General features: G+C 40.2%; 2 protein-coding genes across 2 annotated transcripts in view; one reads left to right on the top strand and one right to left on the bottom strand.

The window, feature by feature from the left end:
• nr6a1a (nuclear receptor subfamily 6, group A, member 1a) overlaps window positions 1–1,415 on the bottom strand; it is a 125,914-nt gene extending 124,499 nt beyond the window's left edge. Inside the window, exons 1-2 of the mRNA XM_008417362.2 lie at window positions 1,181–1,415; window positions 664–969 (exon numbers count right to left, since the gene is read on the bottom strand). Of these exons, the coding sequence (XP_008415584.1) occupies window positions 664–730 (67 nt within the window). The 5' untranslated portion in view covers window positions 731–969; window positions 1,181–1,415. The remainder of the gene's footprint in view (window positions 1–663; window positions 970–1,180) is intronic.
• Window positions 1,416–5,647: 4,232 nt separating this feature from the next.
• Window positions 5,648–14,272, top strand: part of LOC103469610 (olfactomedin-like 2A) — a 29,744-nt gene continuing 21,119 nt past the window's right edge. Inside the window, exon 1 of the mRNA XM_008417385.2 lies at window positions 5,648–6,032. Within this exon, the coding sequence (XP_008415607.1) occupies window positions 5,964–6,032 (69 nt within the window). The 5' untranslated portion in view covers window positions 5,648–5,963. The remainder of the gene's footprint in view (window positions 6,033–14,272) is intronic.

Raw genomic sequence — 14,272 nt, forward strand, 5'->3', positions numbered from 1 at the left:
TATCCTATGAAGACGCAATTAATCGGAGAAGAAAGGAGGGTTTTTTTGTATTCACTTTTTTATTTTCATTTTTTATTCCTCGCAAACTGTAAACCTGGGCCATGTGAGGAGCTGCAGGCAGCAGAACCCCGGTAGAACCCGTTCCTCCATGTCAACCCGTTCTTGTTCTGTCCGGATTTGGGAGACTAACAAGCTAATGGCTGCAGGGCCTTCTCCAAGTTCAAAAGTTCACCTTTTACGATCTCCTCGGGCCTGACTGACCACCTCCAAATAAAAACATTCCGACCTCTGTTCCCAGCAGCTCCAGCAATCACACACACACACACACAACTCAAAAAGCAAGTAAACACACACACACACACACACACACACACACACACACACACACACTTTGGAATAATAACCCTAATTTATTCGTTCCCTCTTGAGTAACAAGCCAAATTTTGCTTATAATTTTACTCTTTGGTCAGAAAGAGTAAGTTTATAAATCTAAACTCCGTCCCACCCGCTAAACTACTTCTAGGAATGCAGCTTATTATTTAATTCAATCGTCTCCCTCAGCAACAGTTTGCAGACGCTTCCAGCAGCAGCAGCACTGACACACTCAGAGGCTCATCAAACATGCAGCCATGTGTTTTGGATGGAGGCGCGGTGCTAGCCTACCGTTCGCTGACTTGGCGTTGTTTCTCTCTGGGTAGTCGAACCCATTCGTCCTCTTCTCTATCTCCATCCTCCAGCACGGGCTGATCCGGAGTCAGCCCAGCGTTGCCCCTCACCACCACACAGCAGGGAGATGATGGCGGGGTTGAGGGGTGACAGTAACGTTGATGTTGCTATAAAGTGAAACAAGCTGTCCTCAGCTTTGCTGTGTCACCGCTCGGACCGCGGTCCCATGCCTTTCAGCGAACTGTTTCCAGTCAGCAGGGAATTACTGGATCCACACACACCCAGGAATGGTGCGTTTGAGGTCTGAAAGGAGGGCGGAGTTCAGTAACCTGGGAACTTAAGTAGCTTTTGCCAAATAAAAGCTTGGTTTATTGTTAGAATAAATATCACGCGAACAATGCGAACATATAATTCCTTTCAGTTTGTTATAATCAAAGAGCTTATCAAAATACCGAGTTTTAACTCAGAAAACCGAAATGCAAATTCAATTGTACATAATTAGAGCTGACCTTACCTTTTCAGTTCACTAGAAAAGGCGTATACCTAGCAAAGTAAACGCAGGTGAATTAAAGCATTTTTCTCAACCTTCTGCATTTGAACTGTAACACAAATGTAAAACCAGTTATGTGCGAAACCAGTTTAAACTAGTCGAGTTGTTTGGACACGTTCAGGGTTTTTTGGGCCTATTTTAGTTTCTTCTGCTTAACTGGAAAGCAACACCAGCGCACGCGACAGCCAGCTGCCTTCGCTCTGAGGGAATTCTGGGAAGTGAAGTTTAGTGTCCTACTTGGCCACCGAAATCCCAGTTGTTAACTTGAAGATAATGGATTACAACTGACGAAAGCATTTTGTTTGTCTTAACTTTTGTATATCAAATTCGCGTCAACGTTTTTATAGAAAGAATGTTTCATGATTTTTTTCAGTAGACCATGTGTAACATCCTTTGCTGGATGCTTCACTATGTCTAACTATACTTAAATCATATTTATACTGACGAAACCAACTTTTTCGCACCGTCAGAAAATATGTACCAATGGGACAGGTGTCAGTGTATCTAACAATCTGTACAAAATAATGTAACTATTTTTTTTAAGCTGATAAGAATTTCTGCACTCCCCATTAGTATTTTCTATACTAATGGAAAATAGTTTCAAAAGTATAGAACAAATGGAACTAGTGCTATAGTTCCATTAGTTCGCGACAGCCAGCTGCCTTCGCTCTGAGGGAACTAATGGAACTAGTTCTATAGTTCCATTAGTTTTATACTTCCTATTCCTCTGGAGAACAAATATGACGCAAAGATAAATTTGCTTCCGAAATATTGGTCCTTGCCCGGACAAGGACCAATATTTATCTTTGCCACCACACACAGGGAAACAATCTTCAGTGGTCTCCATTGTAGAGTGCTACAGCAAAGAGGGCTTTCCGTGACAACCGTATCTATGCCAAGTTGACCAGGGGTGGGGCAGGAAAAAGCCTTTTCTGTTCTACCATCACAAGTATGTAAAAAGATTTTCTCCTACCAAGTCAGAAGGCACCTGATTACTTCAACTATTCTCCCTCTGATGGACTATGAAGACCTGCTATTCATGAACTCTTAAGCATGAAAAAACTGGATCCTGTAAATCATAGTTCTCTGTGATTTATGTTTAATTGTAGTGATTGAGTACATTATTGCAAATAAACTGAAAATGGGTGATGAGCGTTGGCCAAATCAAAAATACATCACCAGACACAGATCGTCCCCAAGAGAAAACCCGTGGAGTGAACTCAAGGTAAGAGAGCATCAGGCCTCTGAATCCTATTTAGGTAATGTTGATTAAGTTATCTTTGGTTTGTAGAGATTCTTTTCTACATCACTCTCTGAAGGTCTCACACCAACATTTCAATTAGGTTGAGATCTGGCATTGACTGACTCAGAGCGACAACTTGTTTCTTTTCTTTTTCAGCCAGGTTTGCTGTTTGGGATCATTGTACTGTTGGTGACCTTATTTTGGCCAAGATACAGCTGTCAGACAGATGGCCTCACATTTGACTCAAGAATACTTCAGGTAACCAGAGGAGTTCATGGTCAACTGAATAACTGTTTGACTTCACAAGTGGCTGCAAAACAATTCCAAACCATCATTCCTCTATCATCCTGCTTGACAGCCAGTGTCTGTGTTGTTATGCTTTGTGCAGTTTTCTCCCAACATTGTTTTCTACATTATCGAATGTGTTGCATTTGATCAGCAGCAGATGGCTGCTTCCATTTACTTTTAAATCCTTTGAAAGTGTTTAGAGTTTACTTGCATCCTTCATGCTCCACGAAACATATTCTCTCTGATATTCTTAGACTTAGAGCAACTTTTTTTCAAATTTTGCAAGTCAAATTTATTTAAAGAGCCTTAAAATAATGAGCTTGATCAAAGTGTTGAACAGCAAGCAAAGTAAAATATTGCAGATAGCAGAAATTAAAATAAATGAACTTAAAAACTAACACAGAAATAAACAAAAAAAGATTTAAAATCATGATGGATCCTGCCTAATTTGTAGAGGCAAACCATTCCACAGTGTCAGAGCCACCACTGCAAAATCTCACCTCTGTATAACTTCTGGATTTACAGTGAACCTTAGGCACTCTTAAAAGCATCTGACCTGCTGACCTGGGAGTGTGAATTGGGCTGCAGTAATTCAGTGAGATAAAATGGAGCAAATTTATTAAAATAAACAGATAAGAGAATTTTAAATGGAACCCTAATGTCAACTGGACATCAATGGAGTTCGGCTAGAATTGGCATATTGTGCTCTCACTATCTGGTACCTGTCAAAAACATTTCAGAACCAGATGTAAGTCAGCAACAACAGCCTGGGAAACACCAGGAAGAAGTCTATTACAGTTAACAAGCCGAGACGTGATAAAAGCATAGATTACTGTCTCCATTCTCCTGTGAGATAACAGCAGATTTAAGCTTTGCTGCTTCAACTGCTAAAAACAAGACTTTACATCTGAGTTCACTTGGCTGTTCATTTTCAGGAGAGGGTTCATTTTTACTTCTAGAATTGTTATTATGGTTTTCCCACTGGGTGCCAAAGATAAAAAGTTAAAATTTGGTGTCCTATGCTCAGCCATTTGGCCCAAACCAAATTACCTTTGTCTTATTTTCATGAAAATTCAGAAAACTTTACCAGACATTTAGTGAGGGTCTTAGGAGTGTGTCCTGCTTTTCAAGAGTAAATAGACCTGGCAATCATCTCAAAAAAAGATTCTGTGTTTTTTTTAATGGCTCCAAATGGTATATCCAAGAATAGAGCCCTGAAGTACACCCCAGGATAGTGCAGCAGAGTCTGTACTCAGATAACAGAGAATACCACTAAAACATCTCAGTGAGGTCTGACTGAAACCACAAGAGATTTCCACCCACATGCTCCAAGGCTAGAGCTGATCAGTGGTATCAAAAGCTACTGTTGAATCTAGAGCCGGAGTGCAGTATCACCAGAATCCATTAGTGGAAACTATCAGAGCAGATTTTGTTCTATGGAATGGTCAAGACCCACTGCGACACCTTACAAAGGATGGATAATAATCGTATAATGTGCCTGACAACTTTTGTGTGATTGGTCAGAAATTTCCAAGTCACCATGGTTACCTTACTGACAAATGCTGCAGTCTGACGGATCTATGAGGACATTGCAGGAGTTCTGCTCTTCTATTGGTCCCCACATGGCTCTTTTTATGTTGACATTCTCTTTGTCTGTTAAATGAATTTGTACCATTTGGATGCTGCTTGTTCTCTGATGGCCAGTTTAGATTTATATCAGAATTCAAAGATGTTTGTTATTGATGCTTTCTGTAAAGAACATCTTTGTGTCATGTAATTGAAAGTGCGGCATGAATTACTGCATCAACGCAGCAGGGAGGCAAGCCCATGTTGCTTAAGTAGACTTCAGCTCATCTGAACTTTAGAAAACACATATTTTTGTATTCATTGAATAATTCTGACCAGTGGCACCTGCTGGTGCCCCACCCCCTCTGATTGAAAGAGAAGCAGATGAAGATGAAGGGAGGGTGTGGCATGATCGGATATTGTCAGTTTTGTGCCTCTACTATTGGATTGTTTGGAAAGAAAGCACTTATTTTTGTCATGGTTGTGTGGTTTTTCAAATTGAATGCGAGTGCTTATTATTTGAATGTTTTTCATTTATAGATATTGCCGTGATTGCACCCTGCCTTTCGCCCATTGACTGCTGGAGTTAAGCAAAATGGATGGACGGACGGATAGATGGTAATTGCTCAGGTTTATGACGGTGCCTCCCTTGACTTTCAGGGCTTTGTTTGTACATTCTAGTGCTGGCTGGAATAACTAGTTCTTTAGACCGCATTGGATATAGATAAATAAGTTTGTTTATGTCAAATTGATGTAGTGACTTGATTTTTGTTTACATGATTATGATAAAATTAGCAATAATAATAACAGTGAATATTTCTTGCTATTGAAATGAATATTTAATGGTATACTGTAAAAGTTTTCTTCTTCATGGTCAGTGACAGTGATGGTCTGCTTAAGTCTGCAGTCTTACCCAAGATTAAACTGTAATATGGCCATGAGAAAACATTTCTGTATTTATAATACTGTAGTATTGTAATGTATTATTTACATTTTATGGGGGAAAAAAACAGAGTTTGAAGTTTTCATTAGCTAGATACTATGACAAAATGAAAACATATCTGTTGGTGAAGCTTTATAATCTGTCAGTGTTTCTTCCTAACGTGGAGCAGAAACTTAATTAAAAAAAGCGGGTCGAACAGGTCTTGTTGTTCTATGAACTGGCCAGGTGATGGCGCCAAATATCTTTTTAGCTGGAGTCTTAAGGCATTAGGATTTTTTTCTTAACTTTATCAATGATAAATTAATTAGCTGTGGCTACAGCGCGGCATCGAGGGTACTGCCTACATAGCCGTAACTAATTCAAACCGCATTAACACCATTTTGTCCTGAGTTTCTAACTTTGCCTGTTGCGCGTACTCTGAGCGTACGGCGTGAGTGCGTGCGTGTGTGTTTGCGTGTGTGCGTGTGGGTGTGTGTCAGAGCCCTCCCATCTGTGGAAGACACCCGATGATGGATGGTGCGCTCGGATGAAGGCAGACCTCAAAGCGCGGCCCAGTGGCATGCAGAGATCCGCGCTGTGCTCCTGAAGCCCGTCACCTGCATGAAGCGGAGATGGAGTTCAGATAGACGCACCGCTCCAGCCCTGGGACTGATCGCTGCGACTTCCGCTCTGGATTCCTGCACTTTGTGTTTAGTCGCCGTGAGAAAATGTGGAGACTCACCAACTTGTTGGCCTGTCTGCTGGTGTTGTGTAAGGACGCGTCCTCACAGAACAAGGTAAGACGGCGCCTTTATTTTAGAGCCAGCACGCCTGGTTGCATGTTTGCAAAGTGAGCACAGGTTTCTTCAACCCCCACCTCAGTGTCAAAGTGACTGAGCGTCTCCGCACCTGTACATTTTCTGCTTAAGCCCAGCAGATGTTTTTGTTTGTGTCTTTTCTTGTGTTTCGAGAAGATCCCTCAGTGAGAGCTTTTGTGTCACACAGATACATACATAATCGTACCTCCACTGTGCGCAGGCCCATTGCCAGCAGAGATGGCACTCAGTGGGGTTAGTGCAATATCAGGCTGGCCATGTTTGTTCAGCTGTTGGACTGCAGTAACCCCTCACTCTCCTTCATCCTGATTCAGCTCCAAAAACACAGCCAGAATGGAGAAAACATGGACTGTATACTGCATGGAGTGGCTGTCAGCAGATGTCTGCTTAAGAACTAATCATGGAGGTTAAATCATCTTCAATGCAGTTCAGCAAAAAAAAAGTTTGATCCTCAGAAAGACAGTAGCAGGAGTCACAGCTGTAGTGCTGAGCAGTTTGAGGTTTAAACTGCTTGTCATTAGCTTGTTTGTCTTTTTCCCCTGCAGAATAAAAGGATTTTCCCACTGTTGTGGATGAACATGACTGCCTCTGAGTGAGTGCTGGTCATTAATGTCTAAGGGAAGGATGGAAACTCAGTTCTCTACGTCTGACCTAAAGCCTGAAATCAGACAAGTGGAGCCTAGAAGCATGCTCAGTATACCTGACCTGTGGAAGTGGATGTGGACTTTGTGCTTTGCAAAGGGAATTCTGCACTGCTTTCAGTGCTAATATAAGCAATATAATAAATATAGTCCTAATTAGGCATGTGCCAAAATTTGCTGAGAATCTTAAGACCACTAAAATCCAGGATTATGTCACCCTGAAATGCCTGTACCATCCAATTCAACCTGGAAGGAGTTTTTAAACATTCAAAATAAACCATTTTGGAAAGTTACTGTGGAGCTAATCTAATTGGGTTCAGAAAAGCAAACATTGAAATCTCTCAGCAAAGATTTAGAGGTTGTAATTATATAGGAGCAATTTAGACACAAAGTGTTAAGTAAAAAAAACTACACACCTTGAAAAAACATCAGGCATGCCTTACAAACATATTCATAACCTTTAAACTATTTTTTATGTATTGTCAAACAGTTTCAATGTATTTTATTGGGATTTTATGTAAAAAGTAAAGCTAAAACATCATATAGTGCAGAATTGTSAAGTATGAGGAAATGTATGGTTTTAATTTTCTTCCACAAATACATTTCTGAAAAGTTGGACGTTYGTTGGTATTYAGCCCCTCTTGGTCAGTCCTTTGTTTAACCACCTTTTAATTCAATTGTAACTGCAAGTCTTTGGGACAAAGTATCTCCATCAGCTTTGTACACGTAGAGTCTGAATTTTTTACAATTGTCTTCTCCAACACATGAATGATGTAAACCATTCCACTGTAGCTCTGATTTTATGGATGGAAAACTAGGAAGCTGTGTAGAACCTTCAGTTCTCATTATTTAGAAAACATGAACTGTTTAGTCACTTTGCTGGCACAGTACCTGTAGTTAAAGTTATGTAGTAGCTACATGATTATCATTAGGTAAATTTGCTTGATTTCAACTTAGTCTAATAAAGAAAAARCAACTTGATTGTGACTATAATTTGCATTGAGTAATTCTAACAAACATGAGTTGTAATTACTGATAAACATGAGTTATGGTTGAGTCAATTACAGTTTTGAAACCTTGAGTTCTTTAGTAATGGATTATTTTGGACACTTGATGTGTTTGGTTTTGATTTTGTAAAAACTAGACCATYCCAGGGCAATGACTTACCATGCACAGCTTTAGTAATGACTCCCAATTTGGGTTTACAGTGTAGGCTATAGAGGGCCACATAAATATAACCTTTAAGATAACAGTTGTTTAGTTAAATATTATTTTATTAATTAAATCAAAGCACTTTTTATTTGTATGTGTCAAATTACATCCATGGGAAAAGATATTTAATGTTATTTAACTTTATACTTTGTACTCACTGAATGCAGAGAACACCATTTATTAATATTTCAACTGTTTAATGGGTAGTTTTACCAATACAATCTGCCACAAACGGCCCTTTGAGGACATTGGTCATCTTGATACGACCCGAAGTGAAAATGAGTTTGACACTCCTGAGTTAAAGTCTACTGACCGTGCTGCAGTTGGTAGAACTTCACTTGCAGCAAGAAGATCCTGGGTTCAATTCTCTGCATGGAGTTTGCATGTTCTCCCTGTGCATATGTGTGTTCTCTCTGGGTACTCTGGCTTCCTCCCRCAGTTCAGAAAAAAAGACTGCCAGGTTGATTGAGCTCTCTAAATTCTCCTTATGTGTGGGTGTGTGCGTGCATGACTGCATGACTGTTTGCCCTGTCCTGTTGCTATGCGATGGACTGGTGACCTGTCCAGTTTAACCTCAAATCTTGCCCTTTGACCAGCACCCCTCGTGATCCCACTAGGGATTAAGCGTGGACGGATGRATGGATTTAAAGCAGTTCTACAAGAAAACAAGTGAAAAAGCTCATCAGAAGCTTAACTTGTAAAGCTAACAACCCAAATGCTAAAATTATGTAGCTAATGTATAGCTTCAAGAAAATCTTAGAAAGATTAGCATTTACTCTACGCTATAATCTTTATTAGCTGAGTTCTTGCAGCAGCGCCCTCTCCTGGCTAATGCCAATACCTGCGTTGACCCAGTCCAAAGTGCAGAGAAACATATACCRTTATCCCATTTGTTATTAAGATGGCTGTCACTGTATATCTCCATAAAACATAATAACATCCATGTGTGAACACACACAGTGTCTCAGTTCCCTCATGCTTACAATTTGTCTGTGATGCACATTCTTTCGGGTTTTGGTTGATGTTTGTGTCTTGTAGCTTAAACACTGTAAACCATTCTGACATCAACGGTATGATGAGAGCACCCCGGAGGTTAAAGGTGAACATCTGTGATTGATTGATTATCTGTTATGGCTGCACATTTTCACTGAAGTGGTTTTCCTTATGACACCCACTGTTTGTTTTAGCAAACACTGCTAAAACATTACATCTCATAATTTTGGCTCCCTGAAATTATGAGATGTGTTGGAGGTTTAAATGATTGAAAATGACTGAAATATAATGCAAMRATCATTTTTGCTCATCCACCTTTTCATCACTTATGTACCATAGTTATGGAAAATAGGTAATGAGCCCTGGATRACCTGATCCAYTAACTAGTTTGTCTGCATTAYTTTAGRCAGGGATCTTCCTAACTTTAGGGTGTCGCACAGGTTGAAAGGAAGTCTACTCAGTCTGAAATGTAAATCTACATGTGCCAGCCAGACATAACTCCAAACTACCACTGTGTAGGTGTGGAGGCCAAAGGAACCAAAGGAATGTCCTTCAGAGCAAACAAATAGGTCAGGGCTGAGTTCCTACAATAGTCCGGTCTAAACACAAAAACCTCTAGCMTGTCCGAATTTAGAAAAAGAAATTTAAAAGTTGTATTGTATAAACCATGTCTTCATAAATACCCATCAGTGGTCTGAAGTCATAGCAGGTTTAGCAGAGTCTGTCCACAGACACCAGCTTTTGTTTCATTTTATTGACTAGGCTGAGGATATTAAAACACAGTTTGCAGGAATAATAATACAAACACCAAGGCCTGCTAAATAAGCAGCATGCCTCCATTGCTTTGGTTAATAACCAAATGGGCAACATTTCAGTGTCTAGATGTTTACATGTCAGAGTAAACATATCATTTTTATTTTGCTTCACTATTATCCCCTACCTTGTCTGGTGTCTATTTCATCCACTTCCAATTTCAGGTGGTTAGTTTGGAAAACAGCTGGAGATGGGCACCAGCAACCCTCCCGACCCCACTGAGGGACAAGGGTGAAAGAAAATGGATGGATGGATGGATGGATAGTTTGGAAAACCATAGCTGTCTTCCATTTGTTGCATTTGTTTTTCTTTTGTTTGTTTTTATGTTTTTCTGACCAATCTGTTCATAAGGTAAAGGTTATCTCTGCAAACTTTACAAATTTTTATGATCAAGTTCCTCTTTTCCACTGATAACATTTATTGGTGAGAAAAAAACACCTGACAAACTGAAGTTCTGTGGAGCTTTACCCAAACCACTTTATAGATGTACACCAGTGGGATAGACAGAAACATACCAACTTTTGAGGAAACTAAATTACTCATTATAGGYTGCTTGATGTGTTTATTTGATGGTTTAAATGAAATATTGTATTTCCACTTTAGGAGTGGATTATAGTGTGTGTATCCRTAGCAGCGGAAAGCTGCACAGCTTTGTGCCAGATCTAATAAACATCTCTTTGAAGACATCATCTGGGGTAAAGGCATTGGCAGCATCAGTCATTCCTCTCATAATTGAGGTCACCAAACACACACTATTAATTAAGGAACTGTCCCTTTTTCTGCTTATGATAGGATTATTACAGTGTGTGGATTTTATCAAGGAGTCATGCTGACTGATTTATATGTATCTCTGCAATGCATAAGATTTTCATGTTTTAAACAGACYCATAGTTTGGTTTAAAGGTTTTTGCCAAGATCTTCAATGAGACTCAAGAGGATGGTTTGGTGTTTTATTGAACTGAGGTTCTGTGGTGTTCATAGTAGTCATTCTGTTAGCTGTAATAGAAAGATGTCATATTGTAACATCTACCAAGAGTGGTAGAAAGTTAACTGTTCAGACAAAGCTTCTGATTTTAGTTCCTGAAGACAAGTCAACMTGAAAATGATGTGTTATTTGGGAATCRTCTGTTAATAACCAAAGTTATGCATGCTGAGGCTGTATCAATCAGCCTGATCAGCTGATCAGTCTTATTAACATTTTTCATTTCAGCTGTTTCACCTTTTCAACAAACTCATCCCTGCATTATCACATTTATCTCCTAGAGTCAAAGACACTGTTACAGGAGCTCACCTCAAAAACTCTGAACTGTCCCTTTAAGTTGAACCTTGACAAATCTTTAGGCCGCTTCATGTCAGAGCGAGGTCATTATGTTTTAGAGCAGTTCTGCATGGTGAAAGCTTCAGACTATCTGGAGACATAAACAGACTCAGCTGGAATGTAGATGTTTGCTTTCAAAAGCAATAAGAGCTTGATAAACTTTGTCTTTGGCTATTTAACAGCCTGGTGCTAATTCCAGTTGTTTAGTTTGCCTTTTTTTTTACCATGAGCATTAACACTTTTACAAAAGTGCTAGAGTTGAGTACTGGTTAAATTTGTCTCATCTGGATTTGATCTAGAACTGGCTTTCTTTGACATTATTGTGCAATCAAACTACTGCTCTATCAATGGACAGACAGATAGAGCAGATAGATAGACAGATCTCAGCAGGCCGAGAGACGGCATCACAGGGTACGTGAACATGGCTGCYGATAGAACAGGCTACATCTGACAGAAACTCCTGTCATGCAGTGTGTTTTGAACAATTCTGGCTTTCACCTTGTAGCTTGTCAGGGCGTGTTAGCTGTCAAACATTTCTGCAGCTGATCTAATATGGCTCTCTGCATCATGCAGGCTCTACCCCTCTCACTGTGCCTGTTGAGCTGTGTGCTTTTTGACCTAAAACTTGACTGCACTTTAGAGGTCAAAGCTCAAAGCATGCGTTAAATACTCTGCATCCTTAATTATTGCCAATCTTAACTGTTTTGCCCGTTCTCATGCTGGTAGGTCAGCTTGGCATGAGATTTGGGATAATTAGATACGCTTACTGGTACATGTGACTTGACAGAATGAGGAACTAGCTGGTCTGAAGGATCATTTTGATTCATTCTGATAACCTGCTGCTGTCTACTGGAAAAGCCAACCATGTAAAGGCTGCAAAGTCAAACTTGCTGGAATATGAAAGCTGTGCAGTGCAGCCAGCAGCATGAAGCCACAGCGTCACGCAGACCCACCTTATTTTCTTGTGRATGTTGTGTTTGTCAACCTGCTGCTTTTTGCTCAACGTGGGTCAGGATCTGCTCGGCCCCCCATCCCAGAACGTCTGCACTAACAGAGGGGTGAACACGCACTTCACCCTCTGCATCTTCCCCATCAGTTGGCCCACATTCCTGCACTAATGAGGCCCCCCACTCCACCTCTTTTATGACTCATGCCTCTGTTTTTACTAAGCCTGCAGCCTTTCTAACAAAAAAATCCTAAAAGTGCTTGGAAAAGGTTGAAAATCTGGCAGCTGATCAGTTTTTAACCACCTTGACATTCCTACATCCGACAGCCTCACTGCCTCTCATTAGCCGTAATATATGTCTTCTTGTCCTCGACTATAACAGTCTGTATTTACTTTCCACGATGGTGGGAGGATTGTAGTGCCATCAGCACTTTATGACATTCTTCCTGTTTCTCAGCTTCATATATCAGAAATGGACAATACTATAATTGTAGAGGCTCTAATGGAATYTGCTTTTTTCTCAGTTTAACAAAAACTCCCCACAACGCCGTGTGAGCCGAATTCTCAAATAAAGGTTTCCTTTCAGTTTCCAAAACAACTAATCTTGTAGAGTTGGGTGATATGGACTTAAMGTTTTATCATGATACTTTGTAGTACTATTGTGATAATAAGAAAAGTGATGCTATTTTTTTTAAACTTTTTTTTAGATAAYTGTATGCCTTTGGCTTCATTACACAGCAGCCCCTCAAACACAAACACTCATCTTGGAAAAACATTCCCATTTGTAATATGCTACTTTAGGACAGCAGTCACATAAAGAAGCATGATTTGTGTCACTGAAATGCACACAATAAGTGCATTCAATCATATTTCTAATTATGAAGGTGGAAAAGTGCATTTATTGATACACCTTAATTGAACAACCTGTGGAGAAAAATTGTAAAAACCTCAACAATATGGACGGCTTACAGGGTTTAAAACCATCATCAGTTGGACTTGGTCATGACAACAATGAATCAAAATCTTATTTTGAAAAAATCTTATWTGAAACTTATCACAATAAATGATAAACAATATGACAAATAACCAAGCCTATCTTGTTTTGTAAATTTGCAGATGAAACTATCCAGTCAAATTATGACAGAATGCTATTTTCCCGCATCTTAAGAAAGGTCATTTGTAAATTGTTTGCAGTTATCACATTAGGCTAAAATTTGATACATGYAATTACTGGAATGTCCAATATATCTTCTTATGTTGTGTTTTTAAGGAAGWCAGTTGAAAGAGCACAGCTTGTTAATAAAAATGATCTGTGAGCTCATGGCACATGAACATCTGTCCTGCAGTTGATCCAGGAGCATAAATCTCTCTGAGTGRGATGACYGTCTCAGCCAGCTTGGGTTCCATGAGCCGTTACTCTGCAGCCAAGTCTTCTCAGTCACACAGAAATTAACACCAGTAGGATCATTTCCAGTCAGATCAAATTTAGACTATCAAATGTTTTGTGTTGCCCCTATTCTGGGTTGAACTGGCTCAGGAGGTAGGAGTACATGTAGTCGGTGGGTTGATGGTTTGAACCCCTGCTCTGTCCGTCTCAGTCTTTATGTYCTTGGGCATTTCWGGACACTTCAGCCACCTTGTCTGCTGGTGACCAGAGGACCTGGTGACAGCCTTGTTTCTGTCAGAATGCCCCAGTTCAGCTGTGGCTACAATCCAGCTCACCACCATCARTTTGTGAATGACTAAATGTAGTRTACATCGCTTTGGAGCCCTCAGACTTAAGGCTGCAAGCAGGTTTTCTAAGGAATATAATGTTTTTCTTACATATTTCTTAAAACTATCACCATGTTGTGACAGTTTAATATAAGACAGATAATCTGTGAAAAATGGATCTCCTACACCTCCTCCCTGAACTACTGTTGTCGTCTGTAGAACAACCAATCAGAGCCAGGAGGAGGTTCTTAGCGCTGTTAATCAAATTCATGTACTCACTGTTAAATGTGCTGGTGGCGTAGAAACAAYTTACCGTTCCAGGAAACTAGCGCGAGATTGTGATTGACAGCGCCTCCTSCTGGCTCTGATTGCTTATTTCTAGCTGGCAGTGGGAGAAGCTAGTCGTAGCAGCGCTCAACGTGGGCGGTACCGCCCCCCAGGGGGCGTTCAGAGGACGGCAGGGGGCGCTGGCGGACAAAAGGGGGGCACTAGGATGCCTTTGGGGGCTTTTGGTCAAAGGTAAACTTTACACCATAAATCCACAACAATACCCGTTTAGACTTTG

The sequence above is a fragment of the Poecilia reticulata genome, linkage group LG9 (genome assembly GCF_000633615.1).
Source record: "Poecilia reticulata strain Guanapo linkage group LG9, Guppy_female_1.0+MT, whole genome shotgun sequence".
NCBI lineage: Eukaryota > Metazoa > Chordata > Actinopteri > Cyprinodontiformes > Poeciliidae > Poecilia > Poecilia reticulata.